Genomic DNA, 25654 nt, shown 5'->3' on the forward strand with positions numbered 1-25654 from the left:
AAGGGACACCAGATGTTGGAAGGGAGTCAAACAGATCAAAACCTATCCTCACACCCACAAATCATTATCCCATGTTTGTTTTCTCGTCTTGATGCTTTTTATGGCTGCTGGTAACATCTTACACATCTCATAGTGTAATTATGACTCTGTTCACACTCATTTGTTCCTCAAAATTCCAATATCATAGTTTCATACTTGACAATATGCATATAGGTGCAATAAGCCTTAAGGCCCCCATATACGGTGCGATAGCACTGTGCAATGCAATGTGCACTCCCGTGGGCACCGCATCACACAGTACACAAAGTATGTGCTGCACATACTTTTTGTACTGTCCATGGATCACATCAAATCGCATGCAAAATGCATGTGTTGCGATCCAGCCAATAACAGCTGTGATCATCACAGGATAGGGCACCTTAAGACAGTGATAAAGTGGAGAAATTACCAGCAAGCCATTGTCATGCTACATGGCTGAAGCTAATGTTTTCTCTCCACTTTACCATGCTCCAAGACTTAGGGCATCTGCCTTTAACCCCACTGCTTTTTACTCAACGGTCTATTCTGGGACAACTACTGTACCTTTACCTCCAATTCATTTATTTTCATAGCCGACATGGACTACTACAACCTCTTTCATCTGGAATTACTCTCATATATACCCAATACAATCCATCCTAAATGCCCCAGTGATAATGTTCCTTTTACCACTCTACCAATAAAAAATGGATTCCACATGTTCTCAATTTTTACATCTATAAAGCCCACATCAATACCACCTACCACCTCTTCATACATCTCATAACTGCTCTCAAATACTTTTTATGAAATCAATTTGTATTAACCTAGAACCTGCTCCTCATATGGTCTTACACCTTCCTCTCACAAGATGATGCCCAATAATGGAATGCTCTACCAAGCCAGAAAAGTCTCTGAAAATTCACCTTTTTATTATGCCTAACCTATTCTGTTTCTGACACCATTACCCTGTACCTACTGCACCAACCACCACTATTCCATTACATTTTAAGCTCTCTCATGAGACCAGTTTCTTTTACTTACAAGTAGATTTTATTTTTTAGGTCTTCTATTTTATGTTTTTACCATGATTTGACACTGCTGAACACTTTGCCACCAATTATAATGATTCTAACAATATTTTTATATACTAATGACACTGGCAGCCAAATGTAATAGCCACAAAATATTGTGGCTGTGCGGAATGCCGGCTGAACTCAGAAGGTTTTTAAAGCAGTAATTACTCATAAGGCAAAACCACGCTTCACAAGGGATTGCCCCTTTAAAAAAAAAAAAAAAATCCAAGTTCGGCCAGCATCCTGCACAGCCTCTGAACTCAGAGGCCATTCAATTTGGCTGTGGATAAATATAACCTTTCCATGATTAGGAAGAACTGCATTCCAATACTGAAACTGATAGCTCTTGGCTTTGCATTTTTTCTGTGTGCTTGATCAGAGTTCACTCTACAAATTGTGTATTTAAACTACTAAAAGGACGGTCATCTTTAGGCACATTCTTTATTAACAAAAACCTTCAGTAATTACTACAAGGAGGATATGCGTAGAATAATTAAAGGTACCCGTACATTGCTTATCAAAGAGTACTTGTGTACTAACACAGCGCCCGACTACGCAACGTTTTCAGCGTAGGCTAAGCTATGCTGTCAGCGTAGCCCAACGGCTGCCTAGTGTAGTTAGCCCAGTGATTCCATGGCAGGCCAATGGCTGCCTAGCGTAGTGACTCCGCAGCATCCATGGCTCTGTCCCCCGGCGTCCATGGCAAGCCTAGTGAGCATCTCTCACACAGCGCCAGTAACCGCCAGATCCCTAGCGGAGAGGCGCTCCAGCTGTCTGAGACACAGGTGCATCTCAGACACTCCTGCGTCTCAGTAATTATTGCGGCAGGGTACGGCAACCCTGCCCGTGTCTGCTTCAGGTACACGGGGTTAGGGGGTTCGGTAGCACGTGAGTTTCCTGCAGAAAGGGGGTTATGCAGACACAAGTGTGTCTGATGCACAATAAACGAAGGCATTTGCCAGTGCTCCATGTTACATACTGGCAAATGACTCCATTTGAAACCCCCACTATCCACGCCAGCCTGAAGCATGGCGAGCGCAGTTACGCGTCCTCCCGACCTTTTCATAACCCCACTATCCACGTCGGCGTGGAGTTGATTTTATAAAGTGTGGCGTGGATAGTGGGGGGTATAAAAAAGTCGGGAGGACGCGTAACGCGTCCCCTCGCCACGCTTCGGGCTGGTGTGTATAGTGGGGGTGTTTCAGGAACACATTCACACCTGCCATATCATACATCTGAGACAGTAATGACGACATGTGTTACTGGTAACTGGATTTTAGTTAATAATAAGAAAGCAACTTAAAGTACAATGATATCGAAATGATCAAGAAGAAAGAAAAAAATGAAATTTATTGTTCTGATTCTGCATTGACAGAAACTGCAGCAGAAGTGGATGCAGTTGTGTCTTCATCTGTGTCGTCTGCTTTGTCAGCCTGTGGGAGCAGAGTTAAGGCATAAAGTATACGCTAGAAAGCGTTTTCTGCGCCAACAGCCTTGCCGCATGCTGGGACTTGGAGAACCACAAGTTCCAGCATGCAGGGCATTAATGGGCTAGCTGGTTCTTGTAGTTATACTGTGAGAACAATGTAGAAAAAAAAAGACTCTTAGTACACTAAAATTACATACCTAAACCATCACTTCACATACTCACCATTCTGGGTTCCAATGACAGAGCGCCTGCTCTTCCAGCACTGGTTATGGGTGTCAGGGGGACCCCACACTGCTTTTTTTTTTTAAAGGTTTGTCTAAAAAAATTGCACTCTCGTTACTTAAAACCGCACGTCTACAAAATAAAATTGTGACTTAAGATCACAAGAAATCGCATGTGATTACTGACTGTCTAAAATAATCACACATCATTGGCTGGTTTCACACACTCCGGCTCCTGCCGGACGGTGAAATCCCGCACGGCCAGGGAGCCGTGCCGCACACACTAGTTTATCATGGAAGGGATGGCCACAGCCCGGCAGCCGTCCCTTCCAGTGGTGGGATCCGGCTGCAGCCGTGCGGCCGAGTCGTGGCCGTCCCGTGTGAATGGACACAATAGTGTCCATTCACAACTAATGTGTGCGGCACGGCTCCCTGGCCGCGCGGGATTTCACCGTCCGGCAGGAGCCGGAGTGTGTGAAACCAGCCATACACCCGGATGTGCTTTGAGGTTATATAATGATTACCTTTTTAAATACAGTAGGCAAAATCTCTGTACATTCTATAAATAAACACTTAGGGCAGCAGTTGACAAATGCAGCCCGCAAGGCACCCAAATGGTCAGGTTTTAAAGGCCATTAAGCTTGGGCACAGGTGACAATACCTCAATCACCTTTATTTAACAATCTTTGTTCAGCCACAGAGATCAATAAAGGGGTGTAAACATGGGGAAATTCTTCTAAGGGATTTTAACTACATTGTCAAAATCCCTGTTTGCCTGAATCAGCCCGTGTGTACACAGCGGGGAATAGCAATATGTGACCCTGCAGCGTCGCTATCACCCTACCAAATAGACACTGCAGGCAAGAATCTTTTGACTCCACACTGCAGCATCTATTAGGCTCTACACACGGGGTGCTGCTGGGGATGGCAGCCGGCTTATCTCCAGCAGCGACATTGCGATATAGACTGCAAAATTGCTTCCTCAAAATCTCCCAGCTAGTGCCCAGTGTGTACACCCCTTAAAACCTGGACTATTAGGGGTTGGTTTATTTACTAAAGTGGGTGTTTTTACAATTGTAGATGTTTCCCATTACAATTAATTAGATTTTACTTGGAATTTATCTAGCACCTTCTTGAAGATAATAACTACATGTTGATTGTTTGCTATGGGCAACATCATGATTTCTAAAATCCTGCATTATAGCAAATTATACCCCTAGGGTGCAATGAGGACAGTGTTTGGGGACCTCTGAACTAGGCTGTCAATATTTGTCTTCATTATACAAGGTTATCTTTAATTTTGGTTTGAATATTTTACAAATGGTTCTCAGTTGTAAGATTTACCAATATTTATTAAGTTTAAAGGTTCCATCAGTACATGTCGAGTAACCCTTATCCAAAATGCTTGGGACCAGAGGAATTTTGGATAACTGATTATTCCGTATTAAGGAATATTTTTATATTTGAATGAGGTATGTTGAGGTATCTTGCATCTATATTGTTTAAACACATCAAACATATGAAATACACACAAATATATTTTATTTGTTCATGAAACAATATTTCAAAACAGGAAACAAAGTTTGTGTACTATCTCAGGCACTGAATTTGAATGCCAAGCAATCATGTCCTTGCACATATTTAATGCCAGTTACATATCATATCCTCAGTAGTACCAGTTACATATCATATCCTCAGTAATGCCAGTTACAGATGTCCCAGGAGTGCTTTTAGCAAATTATAATAGAAAAAAATTACATTCTGGAAAGCATGGATAAGGGATACTCAACCTATATACTGTTTTTCACTTCGAAACAAATGTGTATATTGAATTCTTTAAGTTGCTATGTGATACTTACTACAAACAGCAAGAAACCCAAAAAAATCCCGGTACTTATATGTTAGTAAACTAAACAAATAGCTTAGTGGGCGCCCAACTAACATAAGTATCAAAATCCCTTACATTTTATCTCAGTTCTACATGGAACATTTGTGATTACACAAAGCTGTCATTCTTATTTTTGCTAATGATTTGTGTGCTATTATTAGCAAAGGCCTTGGGACTAAGTAATATACACGATTTTCATTTTTTTTTTATATAATCTAATTTAGCTATCAATTTATATAACTAGATTAAAGCTTTAATTACCAAATAATTAACAAAATATACAAAGTTTTTATGGGTTAACTTTGGCAACTGAAAAAAAAAAAAAAAGGCAAATGATTCTGCTCTGATGGCAAACAATCAAAAAATCTGCATATATTTAGTTAGTATAAATTTGTATTCATACAGTATATTTAGGCATTTAGATCCTCAGGGTACAGTGAATTCCATAATGCCTTGCCAATGCAATGCATAAATCCTGCCCTGTGCTAAACAAGTCAGGGTCATTAGTTTGACTTCAGGGAAAACACAATGGGCAGTATTCAATGCTCCTGATTCACGTTTTTTTCGGCGAATTGGGCTGTTTTCACTCCTTGCGGTGAATCTTTTTCACTGAAAATCTGATTCACCCTATTCAATGTTCACTGTTCGCCAAAAGCAAACAGTGAATGCCAGCCAGTTCCCTGTTTCATGCTCGCTGCAGTTCGCTGGTGTATTTCAATGGGGTTTTCACTGGGATTCACCGAGAGTGTATTCAATGCTAGGATGGAGAACTGCTTTCAGCATGATTTTCCCCATGATTCACCATTTTGCATTCAACATCTTTTTAAGGTGAACTGGAAAGTGATCTTTTAAAATAAAGGTTTTTTTTTTTTTTGGGGGGGGGGGGGGGGGTGTCAGGAGTTCCTGTATTACAGAAGCACAATGTTTAATTTTCATTCATTAAACAAAATTTGTTTAACTGTAATAAAGGTCATTTCAGCACCTACAAACACACATTTCTGCCCAATTACAACAACTGTTTACAATTTTCTTTGATTGTTTAGTGGCGCAATTAATCAGATTAAATGCATTTTACAGGTAATGGAACATTGCTGGTTGCCTTCAATTCTGTTATAGTGAAATATAGCTCCAAAAAAAAAGATCACCAGAAAATGCAAATCTGATTTATTTGGGAGTAAAAGCAAATAAAATATAAATACATAACTAGATTTCTGCTTAGGTATTGAGCAACACTCATTTTGGCTGCTCTACTTTATAATTTTAACAATCATTGCCAAAACCTGCCGAGATCACATAATTTGCCCATTTTCCCCTCCAATTTAGGATTTATTTTTTTATTAAAACCATGTAGGATACTGGTTTGTATGACAAGCAGCATAAAGACTAATCGGGCGAGGAATGTCTTTCAGTAAAATCATATTTCCTAGCTTAAACATATTAGTCTTCTAGGAAGTGTAGGCTGAATAACCACTTTTAACGTGAGAAATGTTTCAGTATAATCAGTGTGTCTTCTAAGCTCTCTGCTTTCTGTATATGTCCAGTTTCAGTACAGTCAGCAAAGCTACTGGCATCTTTAAAATAAATAACATGGTCTGACGGCACCGTAGAGGAAATCACCATGTACTGGCATCTTCTTCCCAACTGAAATCATTCTCCTCACCCCAGCCTTCTTCTGTTGTCTGCGGAATACATAAAATAAGGTTCATTATCCAAAAGATAAACAAATGAGATTTCCAGCACAAATATCTACTCTCATGTAACCACTTTCATAGAAGTATTCCACGGTTTCAGTAGGGTGACTGACATTGACAGTATGTAAGGATTGCCCAATGAGGAAGGTTATTTGTTTCTGGAGGCACCACAATGCTCTTCTGTGAAGGAGCCAACACTTAAGCAGTGAGGCTCCATTTGTGCTTTTACAGTGTTGGAATGGAAAGCACAAATGAGATCCCACTGCTCACGGTTAGAAATAGAGTTTGTAGAGAAAAGAAATGCACAGCCACACCCCTATGCACACATAATAATAATAAAAAAACTTTTCTAGGGTCTGTTTACATGCACTTGGCTTGTATAGTTAGAGTACTGTGTTCAGTTCTGGAGGCCATATCCCCAGAAGGATATAAATACATTAGAGACTGTACAAAGAAGGGCAACTAAAATGGTATATGGAATACATCACAAAACGTACTAGGAAAGACTAAAATATCTTAATATGTATAGTTTAGAGCAGAGAAGAGAAAGGGGGACATAATAGAAACTTTCAAATATATCAAGGGTTTAAACAAGGTAAAGGTGGGAGACATTCTTCACAGGAAGAGGAGCAACAGAACACGAGGACATGCACTGAAACTAGAGGGAGGAAGATTCAGGGGAAATTTGAGGAATTACTTCAAAGAAAGGGTAGTGGATAAGTGGAATAGCCTCCCATTAGAGGTGGCAGAGTCAAATACAGTAGAGCAATTTAAACATGCTTGGGATAGGCATATTGATATTCTTACAAAGAAATAAGGATCAGATATGGTTTGAGGTAACATGTTTAAAAAAGGGTCAGACTAAATGGGTCAAGTAATTTTTTTCTGCCGTCAATTCTATGTTTCTATGTTTATATTAATTACTGTTAGGAAAAGTTGGTTGAAAGCCAATGAGTAACCTTACATGCAAATTGTGTTGTCACAGAAAGGAGCCCCATGAGATTCAGCAAGATAGCCAGAACAATTATGTTTTCTATCCCTCTTATATACATTTAAAAAAAAAAAAAGGAGTTTAACGCAACCAGAAAATTATGATAAGAAGGAAATGGACTAACAAGAGTCACCAATAATAATTAAAAACTAACACTATGAATAATGAGTAAGTAAAAGATACAGACATCTATATAATAAGTTGAATAGAGAGTGTGTGTGTCGCATTGCAGACACACCGTGGCACTCAGAGTTGCCAACATCAGCAACAATGTACCTCTGGACCCAGTGGTGCGCACCTCCAAGCCGTTTTGGGGAAATTTCTGTTAGAAATTTTAAAAACACAAAAGGTTCAATTTGCCTTGATTGATGATTTGTAAAAAAAGATGGACGATCTGGGAAACAGACCACCAACCTGTGTGCCTAGGTACACAGTTCAGGAACCACTGGCCTATTCACATGTTTAACTGTATCGCAGTAGGAGGGGGTTATATAATAATAGCAAATTAACCCCTTCAGTCGCACTCCTGAGAATTTTCAAGGTATTGTTTCAGTGTGCAGACTGGCAAACCCAAATTCTCGGGAGTGCCACTGCCTGCGCTCCCTCCCGCTGGACAACACTACTAAGTTGAGCGCTCAGCGTCTGCCCAGCTCCGCCTCCTCCCCCCCGGCTGTGTGCGGCGTGACCGTGTAACGTCGCACCGTACACAGCCGGGCTGCCGGAGGCAGGGCCGGGCAGCGGCTGATGAACTGTTCAGTGGCGCTGGCCGGACCCGGGGCTACAGTGGTGAAGGGGTTAATGAACAGGTGGCAAGAGGGCATCCACGATATGAGCTAAATTAACCAAATTTGCAATAAGAACACTGTTCTACTTATATGGTGGAATTCAATGCGGCCGGCGAGGGAGTTTTTATGGCGAGGATGGCTTGTTTTGGGCAAGGATTGCCCTAAACAAGCCATCCTCACTGTTTAACACGTTCGCCCTATTCTATGTTTCGGGGGAATTCTTGCCATCATTCCCTCGAGCGCCCTTATAAAGCCAGCACTCGCCATTTCTACCTGGCTGAAAAGAACCAGAGAGGTGGAAACGGAGAGTGCAGGGGGGTTAGTTGAATACGGACCCGTGAGCTATGCCGTCACAGCTCGCCATAGGCACTGAATACACCCCACTGGGGTTTATTGTGCCGACATTTATTGTGCCGACATTTATTGTGCCGACATTCAATGCCAAAAAGCGAGCTATGATGGCGAGCATAGCTTGCAGTCAGTATTCAATTGACTCCCCTTCACTCTCCGTTTCCACCTCTCTGGTTCTTTTCAGCAGGGTGGAAATGGCGAGTGTGGGCATCAAAAGGGCAGGTTCGGCACTATATACAGTGGGTTCAGTGCATTTGTGGTGAGCCTCACCGTTCCGGGAATCCTTGCCAACAGAGAATGCAGTTTTCTTTGTTTACATGTAATTTATTGTGCCGACTGCAATTCTCTTAAGTTTATCAAACTGTGTTGTATTGAGTGTTCCACTAAGATCTTTTCCTTTGCTGCCATGCCTTCCAGAAAGCCTAAAGACGCAGTCCATCTTGGGTTCCTTTTTTTTCCAGAAGAGCGACACCGCTCCCTCCTGTCCCCTGTACGTTTGTCTGCAGCTCCTAATCCACTGGAGAGCTCTTATCCAGCTTTCCCTGTAATGGGAATTGACTGTGATTCTGAAGCCCCACTTACGGTTAAGTCCCTGTGTCAAGTCTTGTCGGCTTTAAAAATGGAGTTAAAGAAAAACTTAACATCTGCTATATGTGAGGTTAAGACTGAACTCGTTGCTAATGGCGACCTAAAATGGAATTAGTCTCCTCCCACAATGACCAATCATCATTCGATCAACAAGCAGACCTTGAATCGTTTCAAGCTAAAGTGGCGGACATGGGAAGATAGGTCACGTTGGAACAACATTAAAATTAGAGGAATTCTGGACTCCGTTTCTAATTCGAAACTTGAGCGTTACGTTCATACTTTTTTGTCTGCATTTCGAAGAAGTTTATGAAACAGAGATCTCCTCATAGACCATATCCATAATTTCCCCCGACCTCGCACAGTATCATCAGACCTTCCCAAGGACACTTTAATCCGTGTTCAGTACTTCACCACAAAGGACGGTATTCTTCGAGCACCAAGAGAATCTGGCGATTCTGATATTCTGGGAGGCTTACAAATCTTTCAAGATTTCTCAGCAGATACTTTGCACCTATTGCCTCTGCGCTTGGAGCTCATGAGATCTGCTATCAGTGGGGATTTTGTGTTAAACTCATCGTTTCTTATGAGGACTCCTCTTACCCCATCTCATCTCTAGAAGCTGGGATTACACTGCTTTTTGAGTGGGAGATTTCGGTCAAATACCCTCAAACTCCAAAACTGAAATTGGCTCCCCGTAAATACTGATCCGATACTTGAAGACATAAGAAACACCCTTTTTCTCTGCTTCCATATTCGGTAAATATGATATGCTGGACATTATGCTCTCACCACTATGGTTTTGGCAACATGTTTCTTTTCTACATGCAACAATGTTTTCTTATATATAAGAAAATAACTATTGCTTCTCTGTTAAAGTTTAACATAAGATGTTACTGTTGGAGTTTTGGACTTTAGACTAATTAATGTGCTTTATGTAGGTAAGTGTTAGCCCCAGTTCCCAGTTGGTACCCTTGGTATATACTCTATATGTTTTATCTAATTTATGGTTTAGCTCTACATGGGTGGCGGCGTAAGCCACAGGCAACCACCCCCAAATTTGTTCTAGACTACTGAATTGCTGTCTGCTTCCCTGAAGTAGTCATGCAGGTCCCAATATACCAGAGCTTTTTGTTTTTTTACCCTCCTGCTATACCTTTTCCTCACTGTTCACTATTTTTACCATTTACCCTTTACCTTGTGAAGATTTTGGACACTGTCCACAATGATGATACCTCGTGCTAATTTTCCCAAAGTATATGTGCTGTTGGTTTATTTTTAGTATAACATCTTCTCCTATTAATCTACAATACCTAGAGTCTTCTGCGTTTGTTAGGGGAATTCAGTACCTTTCAGTTTAATTAGATTTGCCCTATAGTTTCTCCATTCCCAAAAAAACGACATGATTTGATTAAAATCACAATTATCCGATGGGATATTTCGCCAATGGTCCATTAAAACGTAATGGAATACCCATTCTATTTAGTAATAAGGTAACCTTTGTGTCTTATTCCCAAATAGCTGACAAAAATGGTAGATTTTTTTAATTCTGACAGGACTATTGGAAGATAAGCTGGTAAAATTGGTTTGTTTGTGTTCTCCTAATTCCAACCAAATCTCCTTTGTACGTAAACTATGTCTAAGGGATCCCTAGTGGTACTTCGTACTTTAACTCTCTTTAACTTCTCTGTCATTTCCGCCCCACACTTGTCATCTATCACCACACCTCCTCATGGATCCTTTAGCAAAGAAAATAATCACTGACAGTGTAGATTCCTACATAACTCAATGTCCCGCCGGACACCTCTAACCTAACGCATTGCTGTGCATTTAAAGCTGTTGTTTGAGGTGCATATATTCTCTATACTCTAAAAAAAACAAGCTGTTCAATGACAGAAAGATCTTGATTGTAAATTAAGAGATCTGGAAGATAGGACTGGAAAATCCCCTTCTAACGCCCTTAAAAAGGAACTTTCGGAAGCTCTTAGTCAGTTACAAAAATTATTGATGGCTCAAACGTAAACAGCACTAAATAAACTCGGTCAAAAATTCTATTTATTTGGCAACAGTTCTGGTAGACTTCTCAACCATAAAAAGACAATTTGATAATGAGCGCGGATTGATTTATCCTGCACTGCAGCTGTAAAAGAAGGGGGGATTATCTAAACCCCTTGAATGTGAACCAAGAAAAAAAAAAGGAAAAAATATGGAACAGCGCTGTGCTGAATAATATTTTCTAATTTATTAAAATTTTAAACAATATTGTGGCCAACAATAGACATACAAGAGTTACAAACATATACTAAAAATTAATCAATCCCCATCTATGGAACCTGTTTAGTATTCAAGCATGCATATACTAAGAATTTTTCCTTTTTAGGTAACCAGTTAGTAGGGTTAGTTCAACCAATCATAGTCCCCACTTAATGTGCACATTAAAAGTGTAATGTATACTTAGATGGATTCCAGTTTTGTCACAGTGGTGGGGCTTGGCTTGCAGATACCTCAGATTTCCTCCAACAGCTGGTACAGTCGTATCATGCGGTCATATCCGAGATGTGATCGTTGGTAGTGTCTAATGGTAGCCAGATGCGTCCCCTTATCCTCGCTACGCATTTCTCTGCCTCAAATACTTCTCAGCGGCTTCCTCAGGAGGAAGCCGCTGAGAAGTATTTGAGGCAGAGAAATGCCGTTAGAAATATAATTTATTTTTCTGTCCATATCAGATGGGTTCCCTCTTCAATAATCTTTTAGATTTTTGTTTCTCTCTGTTTGTTCAAACAGGTCACCACTGACTGGAAAGACTGAGAATACTTTCTCATATATTTCATTATCAGAGACAACATTTGCTGGTCTGCTTTCCACATGACACTTGCAATGATCAGTAGTAGTAGTAGTACATTTATTTATCAAACGTTATTGATCAGCCTGCTGTTTAGGCTTGCATCAGTGGTTAATACTGCATAATGTGCCTCAGAGACAACTCCCTGTTCCCGTGCATTACAGATGTTACCACCTAGTAAAGGAATTTTGGGTCTCTTGTGATAATTGTACCACCTGATCCAAGTTGCTGGGCTCAAGCCTTTCTTCATATAATTTCCTTATTCACCAAGTTGCCCTGGGTAGAATGCCGATTTAGAAAACATCCAAACGATGGCCCTCCAGCTGTTGTGAAACTACAAGTCCCATCATACCTTGCCACAGTTTTGTCATTAGGGAATGCTAAAACTATAGCAAGGCATGACGGGATGTGTAGTTTCACAACAGCTGGAGGGCCACAGTTTGGACATGCCTGTTATATAAGGAAAGAGATGCTTCAACTGTCTGGGGGTCTATATAAAATCTCTACAAATGAAAGATGCTAGGACAAGACTAACCAGCTTCTTATGTGTTTTTTTTTTTTATTATTAAATAATGGACAAATAATCAATCAGTTAAGATTATTCTGAGTAAATAGGGCAGAACTATCATGTCCCCACAAATTTTACTCTGTAATCTGTAGTAACATCATGCACCCACTTATCCTGAATAGTCAAAATCCATATGTCTGCAAACTAATCTGCCACCTACAAGAAAACCATGGTATTTTTTTTCAGAGCCCACACCTAGACTGCCAGCAGGAGCTCCCACACTGCAGGCAGGGAGGAGAGCTGAAGGACGCTGGAAGGGTAAGGGTAGGGGGTCTGACACTGAGCATTAGCTGGTCCCCTCTGAGCCAGCGCAGTGCATATTTAATGAGTCGGCTGCTCATTACATATGCGCATATGTGATGAGCGTCCGGCTCCTTAAATATGCACTGCACTGGGGACCAATAGTGCTCACTGCTGCCTGGGTACCGTTTCAGACCTGTTCAGACAGCAAAAAATGGGTCTGAAACGGGTAGGACCCTGCTTTTTTACCGTTTTAAATACCAGTTATTTTAAACCGGTAAATTCACTCTGGACCTTTACGACCGCACATATTAACCGGTATATTGCCATTTTTTTACCGTTTCAAAACGGTAATATGTGCAGTCTTAAAGGTCCAGAGTGAATTTACAGTTTTAAAATAACTGGTATTTAAAACGGTAAAAAAACAGGGTTTTTTACCCGTTTCAGACCCGTTTTTTTGCTGTCTGAACAGGTCTGAAAAGGTACCCAGGCAGCGGTGAGCACTATTGGTCCCCAGCGCAGTGCATATTTAAGGAGCCGGCACTGCGCTGGCTCAGAGGGGACCAGCTAATGCTCAGTGTAAAACCCCTTACCCTTCCAGCGTCCTTCAGCTCTCCTCCCTGCCCGCAGTGTGGGAGCTCCTGCTGGCAGTCTAGGTGCGGGCTCTGGTACCTGATCCCCTCTCTCTATACCTCCAAGAAGTCACTGCCCAGTGTATCTCCGGGAGGTCTCATGCTGCTTTCACAGCAAACCTACACCAGGTATTTACATGCGATGTGAAAGGGGTTAAATTTGCTCTGACCCGTTTTAAATACCTGGTCTAAGCAGGTTTTGCGGTGTGAAAGCAGGATTACTAGACTGCAAGGCAAAAAAAAATGGTCTTGGAGAGGTGGTGGAACTAGTTTCTCCCAACTTCTACTAACACTCACATTAGGGGGATCTCATGGAAGGGACGTGGCCACACAATAGTACCTGCAATTCACTTTACACCATACTAGAGTGCTTTACACACACACACCAAAAATAACGTGCCCTTTAAAAAACACACTATGTACATGGTAGTAGTGCCCTTTACACACACAAAATAGTGTGCCGCTTATACACATAATGTGCACAGTAGTAGTGCCAGCTTACACATAATGCCCATAATAGTAATGCCGCTTACACATAATGTCCACAGAAATTTTTTTTCCCAAAAAGGAGATCCAACATGCTACAGCAAACTATTCTAGGATTTTTGAAACACTGCTCCTGAACACAAGCACAATGCTCTTCCACACTAGAAGAAATACATTTGACTGTCTGAATCATTGTACCTTTAGAAGCCTTAAGGTCCATACACAATGAGCGTGTATGGACATCGATGACTGCGGTCATCGCTGTGGGAAAGCTGCTCAGTGCATTCACACTGAGCGGCTTTCCCCCTGCTCGGCGCTGTCAGCGTGTGGGGGGAAGCGGCTTTGCATAGCTTTGCAAAGCCATCCTCAAAGCCGCTCATCTGCTGGTAATACCAGCAGATGAATGGGTTTCCCGGCGATGATGTGGAAGCGTGCATCAACGCTCATTGCCAGGCCATACACACTGGGCGGCTTTGAGCTGAAAGCCGCTCAGACTCAGATTTTGGAAACCTGGTGCCTGACCAAATACTGCAAATCATTTTACCTCTTCAATTTCAGTAGCAGCAAACTTGGAAGAAAATGTAGTTGTTTTTTTGTTGGCTGGATTTTCCTTAGAATCCATTATATTTTCAGGGTGTTCATGGTATCCAAGAGAAAAGGCAGAAGAAAGTTTAATTTCTGGGGTCATGTCAGCAAACCAGTCCAGTTCTACATCTCGGAGTTTGTTTTTCACTTTTATTGTAAATTCATCTCCCAAGCTGTATTCAGACTCTGACTTCTTTTCTGGGGCTTTTTCTAGTAAAGAGTTTGATAGTAGTAATAATGGCTTAAACATTTCTTTATTCTGTTTGACAGCATCCCAACTGGTTGCACTATTGTTCAAACGCAAAGCTGCAAATCCTGTATCTTCCACATTTATTGTCTTGTTTGAAACCAATGTGGACAAAGTTTCAGGTCTATCTTTGGATGATCTGAAGTCCACCAATTGCTCAGATTCTGGTTTTTCATTTATTACTGGCGTCTTTTGCAGTAGGTTAATAGTTTTGTCATTTGAGAAACCTTCAGATTCATTCCAGTCTGGCCAATCTTCTGGAGACTTGTGAACATGCTCATAGTTCGTTAGGAGAGACTTTTGGAGTCCAGAAACACCATTCATGGAGTGTGACAATTGATGATCTGAAAAAATAACCAAGGAACAAAGAAAAGGCCATGTTAAATGCAATTGGAGTGCACTGGACAAAAAAAAAAAAACACAATAACTGTGAAGTTAATATTTTGGTTATAACACATTTCCTTATTTAACTTTTTCAATTCTAGTTTAGAGTAAGAAGGGTTTTTAACATTCTATACCACTAAAACTTCTTAACCGAGGTGGTAACATTAGCGGAGGTGGTTTTTACAGTAGGGCAAGCAAAGGCAAGCTGAGGTTAAGAAGTGTTTTTCATATACAGATGGAGCCGGCCTGGTCTTTGCAGGGGATGGCGGCAGAATCGCCAGCCGCCATCCCCCGCCATCCCCCACCATCTGTATCTGCGAAAGGGGACACGCGCGCACGAGATGAGCACGCGTCCCCTTCCGACGGCACTTCCCCGCCGGCTTGTCGGTGGTCACCCCACCGCCTCCCCGCACCCCACCCTAACCCTGTCTGTCTCCCTGAAGCGGAGACGGACAGGTTCCCGTCGCCCGGACACTGAGACGCGCGTCTCAGTCATACCCCTTTTCCACTTGCAAAAATATCCCGGGTTTTTGCACATGAACGCGCATCAACCCGGGATTTAGCGCAGTGTGAAAGGGTCTTTGAGGAATACCCTGTGTTCAGCATTCCGGGATCTCTACCCAGGTCCTGACCTGGGTAGGACCCGGAATCGACACGGGATGCAGCCAGTGTGAATGGTCCCGTACCCGGGATCGGGTACACGGGACTTTAAAAAAGCTGCTGATTGGAGCTTTGTTTGGGCTCACAATGCTGATGTCATCTTTCATAGCACTGGAAAGCGGAAGAGAAGCCCTGGACAGCGCAGATCGGAGCAGACAGGCATCATGGCAAACTGGACGGACTGGACGGACCAGGAAGTGAGAGAGCTCCTGAGCATAAGGGGTGAGGAGGAGATAAAACGCCAAATTACTGGCACAGTAAAAGATGCCGTGGTTTATAAAAACATATCAAAGCTGCTTGAAGCCAGAGGCATGATCCGGACACAACAGCAAGTTGTTAATAAACTGAAGACCCTGAGAAAGAAGTTCATGAAGGTGCATGACAACAACCGTAAATAGAGTGGGGCTAGCCGCATCGAGTGGGAATATTATGATATCTGCGCAACCGTCTTCGGGCACACAGCTCTCTGCAATCCTGTGAGTCTGTCTTCAAGTTCAAAGTACATTGCTGCAGAAACCAGCCAAGGCCCTGAAGATACACAGACAAGTGAAGTATGCCACTCATCACCCCTGCCCTGATGGCAGCATATCCGTCACCGTTGAAGAGGTCGTGGAAGCTGCAACCAGTGACAGTGGGTTTCCACAAAGTGCCGTCTCCCCAACTTTGCAGAGAAACAGTAAGTTTATTTTTTAAAGACAAATAGCACACTATAGGGTTAGGTTGGGGGTGGGGTGGAGCATAGGGTTATGCACAGCATGACCAAATAGTGGTCCTCCAGCAGTTGTGGAACTACATATCCCAGTATGCCTTGGCACAGTTTAAGCATTGCCTAATATCAAAACTGTGGCAAGGCATGATGGGACTTGTAGGCTGTGGGAAGGGGGTTTACAGGGTAAGGGGGGGTGACATAATATACAGTTATCAAAGTATAACCTGCAGTGATGTCGCAGTAGTAGCAGTGTGTAGGTGGATTAAATAGTTTGCCAAAGCTGCTATTTTTATGTATGGTCATTTTCAATTTATATCTTATCTTTACAGTTTACAACGTTCCACCTAGAATGAAGAAAATGAACAAAGCGGGGCAAGCAGCTAGAGCCATGACAAGTGCCCTTGTTGAAGAACCCAGAGAAATGGACAATGCTATGTCCACACAGGAGAATGCAAGGCTCGACCAATTTTTAGAGGCCGAGCGTGAAATGCAGGACTCATTTCTTTCTAAAATCCTGTCAATGCAGGAACGCATGAATATAGAGGCTCTTGAGCAACATAGGGAATTGCAGCAAATGAACATGGCGTTCTTGGAACGTTTGTTCAATAATCCAAAAGCTCCAAGCCAACACCACAGCTCACAATACCCTGAACCGGGTTATTCCACATATAATCATGGACCATACTTTGGTTCCATTAATGCTGCAAATGAGCAAACCTCAGTGTTTTCAGTTTTTCCCAATTTGTCTTAAAGCTATAGGCACATTTATTTAATTTTTTTTTGTTTGTTTTGCACTTAAAGTGCCTCGGCACTAGTTTACCTCAGTGCTTATGTACCTGTAGTTCATTGTTTTGCACTTAAAGTGTTAATGCACAACTGGTTGTGCATTCGGTTAGCTTGAAATGCTAAACTTCAAGCAATTCTTGTTTGTGATGGGGGGGTTGGGACGAGGGCGGTTGGGATGGGGGCGGTTGGGGGGATTGGGACGGGGGCGGTTGGGATGGGGGTGGTACGGGTGGAGGAGGGTTTCTTTATTGTTTTATTGTAGTGTCTATATAACAAAGGCAAAATGAAAGGCAAATAAAAATTGCACCTAAAATCCAAAGGTGCTAAACCAAATAAAAAAATTATAATTTTAAACACCCTTGTCATCACTTTTTTTTTAATTTAAAATGACCATTTCATATGGTATTTGCAGTGATTTCCCGGGATCAGTGTGAATGGGGCTGTCCCGGGTCGATCCCGGGTCTGAATGCAGTGTGAAAGGGTACATTCCCGGGTAGTGTCCCGGGAAGCATCCTGGAACACATTCCCGGGTCTGACCTGGGACTGCAAGTGGAAAAGGGGTATCAGATGGAGCGCCTCGCTGCTGGCGGATTGCCAGCGGAGACAGTCTGGCGATTCGCCAGCAAGAGGGAGCCCGGCTCCATCTGTAGTTTAACAACATTTTATGTTTATTCTCCAGATAAAGTGTGAGTGTATCTGTTGTCTATCCTGTATAAAATAAAATTTATTTTCAAACTATTAAAGCTATTAGAAAAACTCAATTACAAGTATCCAGTAGTGACACAGTGAACAAAACACAGGGGGGGGGGGGGGGGGGGGGGAATCAAGATCACCACAATATAAAGATTTCAAACATTAAAAGGAGATATCCCCAAACCCCCTACTCGCAAATGAATAAATTAAAAACCTGATATACTGTAGGTCCTGTAGTGAGTGTGTTTCCTGTACACAATATTTTCACACAAAGTAATTATTTTAACCCCTTCCCGACATTTGACGTACATTTACGTCATGGTCGGGATGTACTTCCCGAAACAATGCCATAAATGTACGTCATGACTTTAAACTGTCACCGCGTCTATAGACGCGGTGACAGAGGGGAGATGGCTGCTGTCCCTGACAGCAGACATCTTCCCTCATTGCCCAGGGGGGGCAGCGATGCCCCCCCCCATCGGCGATCGCTGCGATTGGCTGTTCAAATGTGAACAGCCAATCTTCTGCTGCTGCTGCAGCAGCAGCATCATCGTAGTAAAGTATAATTTTGTCTCTGCTGCCCCTAGTGTCCAAAAAATTAAAAGCAGGTTGAAATAATGATGTAGACATATGGTCTTTGTTAGTTATTAACTATTTTGAGTGGTATGATTATTTGTCTCACAAGCAGAAAATTTAACATTTTGCAAATTGCAAAATGTTCAATTTTTTTACAACATTTTGGTATTTTTCACAAAAAAAAAAACAGACTGTATCGACCAAAATTTACCACTAACTTAAACTACAATGTGTCACGAGAAAACAATCTCAAAATCACTGGGATAAGTAAAAGCAATAAAAAGTTATCCCCACATAAAGTGATACATGTCAGATTTGAAAAAAAAAGGGCTCTGTCAGGAAGGCAAAAACAGGCTGCGGCGGTAAGGGGTTAAGCTAGTGTTTTTGTTTACATTTACTGTAAGTATTTTGGTTACCACCATGACTGATGAGGACTAATGGGCAGGTGAACAATCATCAAAGACTTCATATTGCACCCCTCAGTTTAGAGTGAGGGCTTTTTTGAGATCTGCACACAAAGAAGAACGTTGAGACCCTATATTGTAAGGGTCTGCAGCTGCTATATTTAGATTAGCTAGTGGGGGTGCTATCCTACCAACTAGGTATATGTAGTCACAAGAAGAAAGAAAAAGTAGTTGTAACGGATGCACTCCAGAATTGTAATTTGTTATTGTATTTATAGAAGCATTGTCCAAATTGATATCTAGAGTGGGGAATCCTATTAATCTTTATTGATTTATGGATTCAGGAGACACCCACTGTGGTTGCGAAATAAAGAGGTTAAAACGTAGGGCATACAACATATATACATTTAAGTGAAAAGAGGTAGAAATTAAGTGTTAAATATACTTTAAAATATAGGTGGATTGGGCTGTGGAGTATGGTGCTTATTGTTCACTTGGGATTTATATATCCGGGATATACATTAGAAAAATTGGTACTCTTTACCTAGAACGGCGCCCGTCGCGGGCATCGCGGGTACATTTATGGCTACCCGCGACGCGACCGACGCGATGCCCGCGATTTTCCCATTGAAAACCATGTTAAACCTGAAAAATCGCGTCGGTCGCGTCGCGGCCGGCCATAAATGTACCCGCGATGCCCGCGACGCGATGCCCGCGATTTCCCATAGGGAACAATGTTAAAAGGCAGATTGACCGCGATTTTACCGTTAAATGCCTCAATGACCGCGATTTTGACATAGGAAACAATGTTAAATGGGCCACAGAGCCCAAATAGTCCCCCTGAAGTCTTAAATGGCCCCCAAAATTTTTAACGCCACCCCACGATCAACGTGAACCCGAAGCGTGGCGAGCGCAGCGAGCCCCGCGAGGGGCGGCGGTACGCGTCCTACGACCTTTTCATGCCCTACTATCCACGTCGGCGTGGAGTTGAGAATAGAATAGTGTGGCGAGCGCAGCGAGCCACCGAGCCCGAAGCGTGGCGAGCGCAGCGAGCCCCGCGAGGGGACGCGGATACCTTCACAGGTAAACGCGTCCCCTCGCGGGCTTCACAGGTGTCCGTGGCGACGCGGACACCTGTGAAGCCCGCGAAGGGACGCGTTTACCTGTGAAGGTATCCGCGTCCCCTCGCGGGGCTCGCTGCGCTCGCCACGCTTCGGGCTCGGTGGCTCGCTGCGCTCGCCACACTATTCTATTCTCAACTCCACGCCGACGTGGATAGTAGGGCATGAAAAGGTCGTAGGACGCGTACCGCCGCCCCTCGCGGGCTCGCTGCGCTCGCCACGCTTCGGGTTCACGTTGATCGTGGGGTGGCGTTAAAAATTGTGGGGGCCATTTAACAATTCAGGGGGACTATTAGGGCTCTGTGGCCCATTTAACATTGTTTCCTATGTAAAAATCGCGGGCATTGAGGCATTTAACGCTAAAATCGCGGTCAATCTGCCTTTTTAACATTGTTCCCTATGGGAAAATCGCGGTAATCGCGGGTACCCGATTTTGATGTACCCGCGATTTACCCGCGATTACCGCGATTGCCGCGATTTTACCCGCGATCCCGCGATTTCAATCGTGGGCGCCGTTCTAGGTAAAGAGTACCGAAAAATTATAATATTTATTTATATTTCCTTTTGGGTGTGTGTATCTAGGTTATGCCTCTTATTGGCTTTATTTAATATACATCACACCCAAATACAATATATATCCTTGGTAGGCACTTTTCGGTGAATACTCTGATGGTTTATATTTGACTCTGGGTTTTAGCCACTATATGGTATGGGGAAATTCCCACGTGATGGTATATGTATAATGCAATGAATATGCTGCAGCAGTGTTTTGACAGTGTAATTTTTTATGTTATGACACCTGTATTGCACTTATGTGGTTTAAGTGGACACACTATATGCAGGGATTTCACAAATATATAAACAGTTGGCCTGTATTGGCTTGTTCTATATAGATTGCAGTTTTCCTCGTGTATTTGTAGTATACACACCACTGAATTCAATACACTGTGTTATTGTTCAGTGTATGATTGCCTATTGGCCCAGTTACTGAAAGTAACAATGTTGTGAAGGATAGATACTTCCACTGAGCTTCAATAAAGCTCAAGTGAAAAAAAATATAGTGCAATACTGACACCTTATGGTGTTATATATGATTGCCTCCTTATTACACCAAATAATCCTCTACACACAACATGATGTATTCAACAAAGTTTGTGCAGTGCGGGTATTATGGCACAAGTATGTTTACATTTTCAATATATCAAGGACATTTCCTGCACCAACTATTCACAGCCCACTATCTCACACTATAAACATTGGTTAGAACACGTGTTTCACACGTAGAGCTTCTTCAAGCTAACACTTGAAGAAGCACCCCTAAACAAGGAAAAACTTGAGTGTTGATTCCTGCGCAAGACATCTCTGACTATACTATTGTTTTGTCATATTTCCAGTTTTACTAGTGATTGTAGTATAGTGGTGACCTGCAGCAGAGGTCGCACCATATCTTTAGTTTCCCATTTTCTGTATCCTAATTATATATTTCTTGTCTACATATTGTGTCTAATTGCGACTGTATCTAAATAAAAAATAATGTCTTGATGAAAATAATCACTTGCTGACTGGCTACCTAATAGGCACACAGATATTAAGTGTGACTAACATTTTGGAAATGTAACTCACAACACCTGCACCATATAGGAGGAGTGAAGGATAGAGAAAAGAGGAGGAGTAGTGTTGGCCAGACAGTGTCTCAGTGATGAAACTCCACTGTAGTGAGGGCTAAACCACGTTGCTGCTGATCATGAGAGAAGACAGTAGAAGTTTGCATAAAAATGTGCACTATGAAAGAGTGTGGACCAGTCCTTGACTCTTTTGGGGGTAACTGGCGCTCAGCATATACAATGGAACCTCTCTGTCACTGAGGAGGCTCCCATCACAGTTCCTGAGTGAGGGCTATCAAATTGTAAACGGATGATGAGCCTGCTTGGTCAGACTGTAATGGCCGGCATTCCGTGGCAGATTGTTGTCTAACTGGTATGGGGGTTGACTGTGATTTCAATATCAGCGTGAACCCCTTCTCCCTAGTAGAAGGACAGGTCTTTCTTACCGCTGGTAGACACTGCACTGAGGCAACTGGACACATACCTGTGCCGATCATGGTGGGTCTCCAGAGGCTACAGGCAGACTCCAACGTCACAGAGGGCATTTCACTTTTTATTCTCCACTGTAAGTTCCAGTGTCCCCAGTGGATGGGAAGATTACATACTGTAAACATTAATAGATGCAGCAGCATATAGCAGTTATGCCCAGCAGCACAAATATCAAAGCGAACTTGCCCCCTTTCCTTATAATTTTTATTTAAGATCAATTCAAGAGGGATGTAATCATCATGCCAACAGTCACAATAAGTCTATAAGCGTCAATAAGTCTATCAGAATACAGGCACATTGCTCTGGGAAGTATAGGGGTAAGGTTGTGGAGGGGATTAATTGCTAGGCTGTGGGAGTACGAGGTTATGAGGAGGGCAAGGGTTTCAGTACTTACAAAAATGTGCCAGAATTTCAACAAATTGGGGCACCGTTGTTGGTTTTTTGGGGTGTGGTACGATTCACCGACAGTCGGGATCCCGACAGTCATTATCCCGACTGCCTGGTCTCAGACAGCGTGGCCAGCGCAACAAAGCCCCTTGCGGGCTCGCTGCGGGCACGGTGGCGACCTACGCTAGCCACCTATTCTATTCTCCCTCTATGGGGGTCGAAAATAGCCGACGGCCGTCGGGAACCCAGTCGTCAGTGTTTTAACAGTCGGGATCCCGACGTCGGGTTAATGACTGTCGGGATCCCGACTGTCGGGATCCCGACTGTCGGGATCCCGACTGTCGCGATCCCGACTGTCGCGATCCCGACTGTCGCGATCCCGACTGTCGCGATCCCGACTGTCGGGACCCCGTCCGGCAGCCGGTTTTTTGACCATCGGCAACCTGTCTGTAAGCGTGGGACAGGTCAAGAGCAGCACTAAATAGTTTATTTATGAACAACCAATCAGCTTGCTCCTGATATTTTTGCAAAACAGTCAATAAATTGACAGTTAAGAGCTGATTAGCTAGTACTAACTTCTTGCTCCATGCTTTGATACATCTGCCCTTTAATGTTGCACTTTGATAAAACCATTTTGTGCGGAGTGTGACCCACTTTAAATTGGATACTATGAAATAGAAGTGCTACACTTACTTTGACTGGAAATATCATCCCTTGTTAACTGCTTTATAGTCTCTTCTATATGTAATTCTTTGTTTAGAAAACAATGCTGGTTCACTTTTGGGAAGTTGCTCTTTATTAGCACTGTTGACAAGCTGCTCTGTGTCTCTTGGTTTAAATGGCTACTGGCAGAGTGTACTGGAGAACCTGTTGTGGGAATAAATGACTGTTACATACAGTACAATTTAAATCAATAAATCTGAGATTTCTATTATTGCTAAGATACAGTATATAAAAGGACCCTTACATCAAGTTTATTACAATGATCCCATATAAAAAGAAACCAAATTCCTTTTGTGACCAGAGAGAACTCAAATAGTATTGTTTCACAGCAAAATATACAGGACATCAAACAAGAGCTTCTGTGATCAGGCCAGCGAGCCTTTTAATTTTCTTGACAAAAAGATTCTCATTGGAAACCTAGGCACTAGACAGATCCAAAATTAATGAAAGAGAATCTTTATTAACGTAACTCACATGTTACGGCAGGGGTGGAACAGCTTATTACTAGGCTCCACCACATCAAAATCTAAGCAAGGCTGTGCAGCTTAAGCCACCTTGGTCACCCATTCTGTTCTTTTGCATGGCCTGAAAAGGATTCCATTCTAGTTAGGTCTTAAGGCCCATACACTGGGTGACTGAGCTGAAAACAGCTCAGTTTTGCCTTTTGAGCTGCTTTCAGCTCCAAAGCCACCCAATGTGTACGGAGCAGCGATGAGCACTCCTGCATCATCACTGGCCTGGCCGCTCTTCTGCTAGTATTTTCAGCAGATGAACGATGGGGTTAAGAGCTTTCCATAGCCTCCTGCTAGAAATTCATCCACCCCTGAGTAAAATCACTCAGTGTATATGCACTGAGTGTTTTTCAGCCCAGTGATTTTTTTCACATCATCGGTCATCATACACGCTGGGCAAAATTACCCAGAGTGTATGGACCTTTAGTTGCCATGACCCCTGCAGTTACGGGTTGGGATATTTTGGTCTATAGCAAGTTTGTCGACAAGCATTAGGTCGACATGGGTCAAGGTCGACAGGTTAACATAAGCAATAGGTCGACAGGGTCTAGCTCGACAGTGAAACATGGGGTTTTTCACTGTTTTTGACCTGAATGTCGACATGGACACAGTTTTCAGTGCACCGCATTGCTCGCTATGCTTCGGGCACGGTGACTCGCTGCGCTTGGCAAACTATTTTATATTCTCCCACCACGCCCTAATGGATTTTAGGGCATGAAATACTGCCTATCGGCACGTCAGCTCATAAAACAGTGAAAAACCCAGTGTCGACCTTTTGACTGTTGATCTAGATCAGGCATTCCCAACCATGGTCCTCAAGGCACACCAACAGTGCAGGTTTTGTAGATATCCAGGCTTAAGCACAGGTGATTTAATTAGTACCTGAGTGATTCTGATTAAACCATCTGTGCTGAAGCCTGGATATCACTAAAACCTGCACTGTTGGTGTGCCTTGAGGACCATGGTTGGAAAAGCCTGATCTAGACCCTGTCGACCTAATGCTTGTGTCGACCAAGAGCCATGTCGCCCTAACGGTGTCGACCTAATGCTTGTCGACCAACTTGCTGTAGACCCAATGACCGTATCCTGCAGTTACACCTCTATGCTAAAACTATATTATGGTATTGTGAATGATAAACTATATAAAAGCAGTTTCAACAGCAGTTTTTGCCCACTAGCGATTTAAACAATTTCATGAACATTTTTTTATTTGCTTTTGAAACAAATAAATAAAGGCATGGCTATGACCGCTCTCAGCATAGACAACACAGCACTACCTACTGCGACAGAGGATCACGAAAGATCCAGTTAAGCCAGAACTATTTTTCAACAATACAATAAATGGTCAATTAAGTTACAGACCATCATGTGAAGTTTCTTAAAAGATTATGCTACACATCACAGCGAAGTTAAAAAAAACGGTTACAGTTGAAAAACTAAAAACATATCAATATCTTTTTACCAGATATATGCATGCTATATATTTACAGAGATTTTCATTTAAACTATTTATTATTGAATTTTACATACGCTTTTTTTTACGGTATTAGCAAAGATATTTCTTTGCCTTTTCTTTAGATCATAGAGAGAAAAATTCTGGCAAGGGTAAGAACATAAAAAGGAATGTGGACTTTAATATAGTTAATTGTATACCACAAAGTATCTGCGGTGTTTCCCCCGATAATAAGACAGTGTCTTGTTTATTTATTTTTGAACAAAAAACACCATAGGGCTTATTTTAATAACATACCCCCAGTCCTTCTTTAATAATATGCACCCAGTCCTTTTAAACAGCCCCCATTCCTCCTTTCAATAACAAAGACCTGCTCAACAACAATATAGAACTTTCCAGTTCTTCTTCTTGGCTGCGCCACTGCTCCCCCTGGCTCCCTCTGGCTGCTGCAGCCACATGATGTGCGCAGTGACGTCATGTGCTGCCCGCAGTGCATCCCTGGGAGCTGAAACGGGAGC

General features: G+C 42.5%; 1 protein-coding gene across 1 annotated transcript; it reads right to left on the reverse strand.

The window, feature by feature from the left end:
- Nucleotides 1–5779: 5779 nt before the first annotated feature.
- Nucleotides 5780–24117, reverse strand: LOC146027241 (protein-associating with the carboxyl-terminal domain of ezrin-like). Its single transcript, XM_083158189.1, has 5 exons — nt 24090–24117; nt 23142–23315; nt 22057–22176; nt 14348–14979; nt 5780–6311 (listed from the first exon to the last, which is right to left on the reverse strand). The coding sequence occupies exons 1-5, from the start codon at nt 24115–24117 to the stop codon at nt 6246–6248; spliced, it is 1020 nt and encodes a 339-aa protein (XP_083014315.1). The 3' UTR covers nt 5780–6245.
- Nucleotides 24118–25654: the final 1537 nt, after the last annotated feature.

The sequence above is a fragment of the Crinia signifera genome, chromosome 8 (assembly GCF_055691185.1).
Source record: "Crinia signifera chromosome 8, ASM5569118v1, whole genome shotgun sequence".
Taxonomy (NCBI): domain Eukaryota; kingdom Metazoa; phylum Chordata; class Amphibia; order Anura; family Myobatrachidae; genus Crinia; species Crinia signifera.

Excerpts from the sequence above, each read along its gene's own strand:
- LOC146027241 (XM_083158189.1), bottom strand. The coding sequence starts at position 24,117 with ATGGCAACTAAAGGTCCATACACTCTGG. Across the intron at positions 22,177-23,141 it reads GGATGATATTTCCAGTCAAA|TATGTAATCTTCCCATCCAC; the intron begins GTAAGTGTAGCA and ends TAATGTTTACAG. Across the intron at positions 14,980-22,056 it reads ACCCACCATGATCGGCACAG|ATCATCAATTGTCACACTCC; the intron begins GTATGTGTCCAG and ends TTATTTTTTCAG.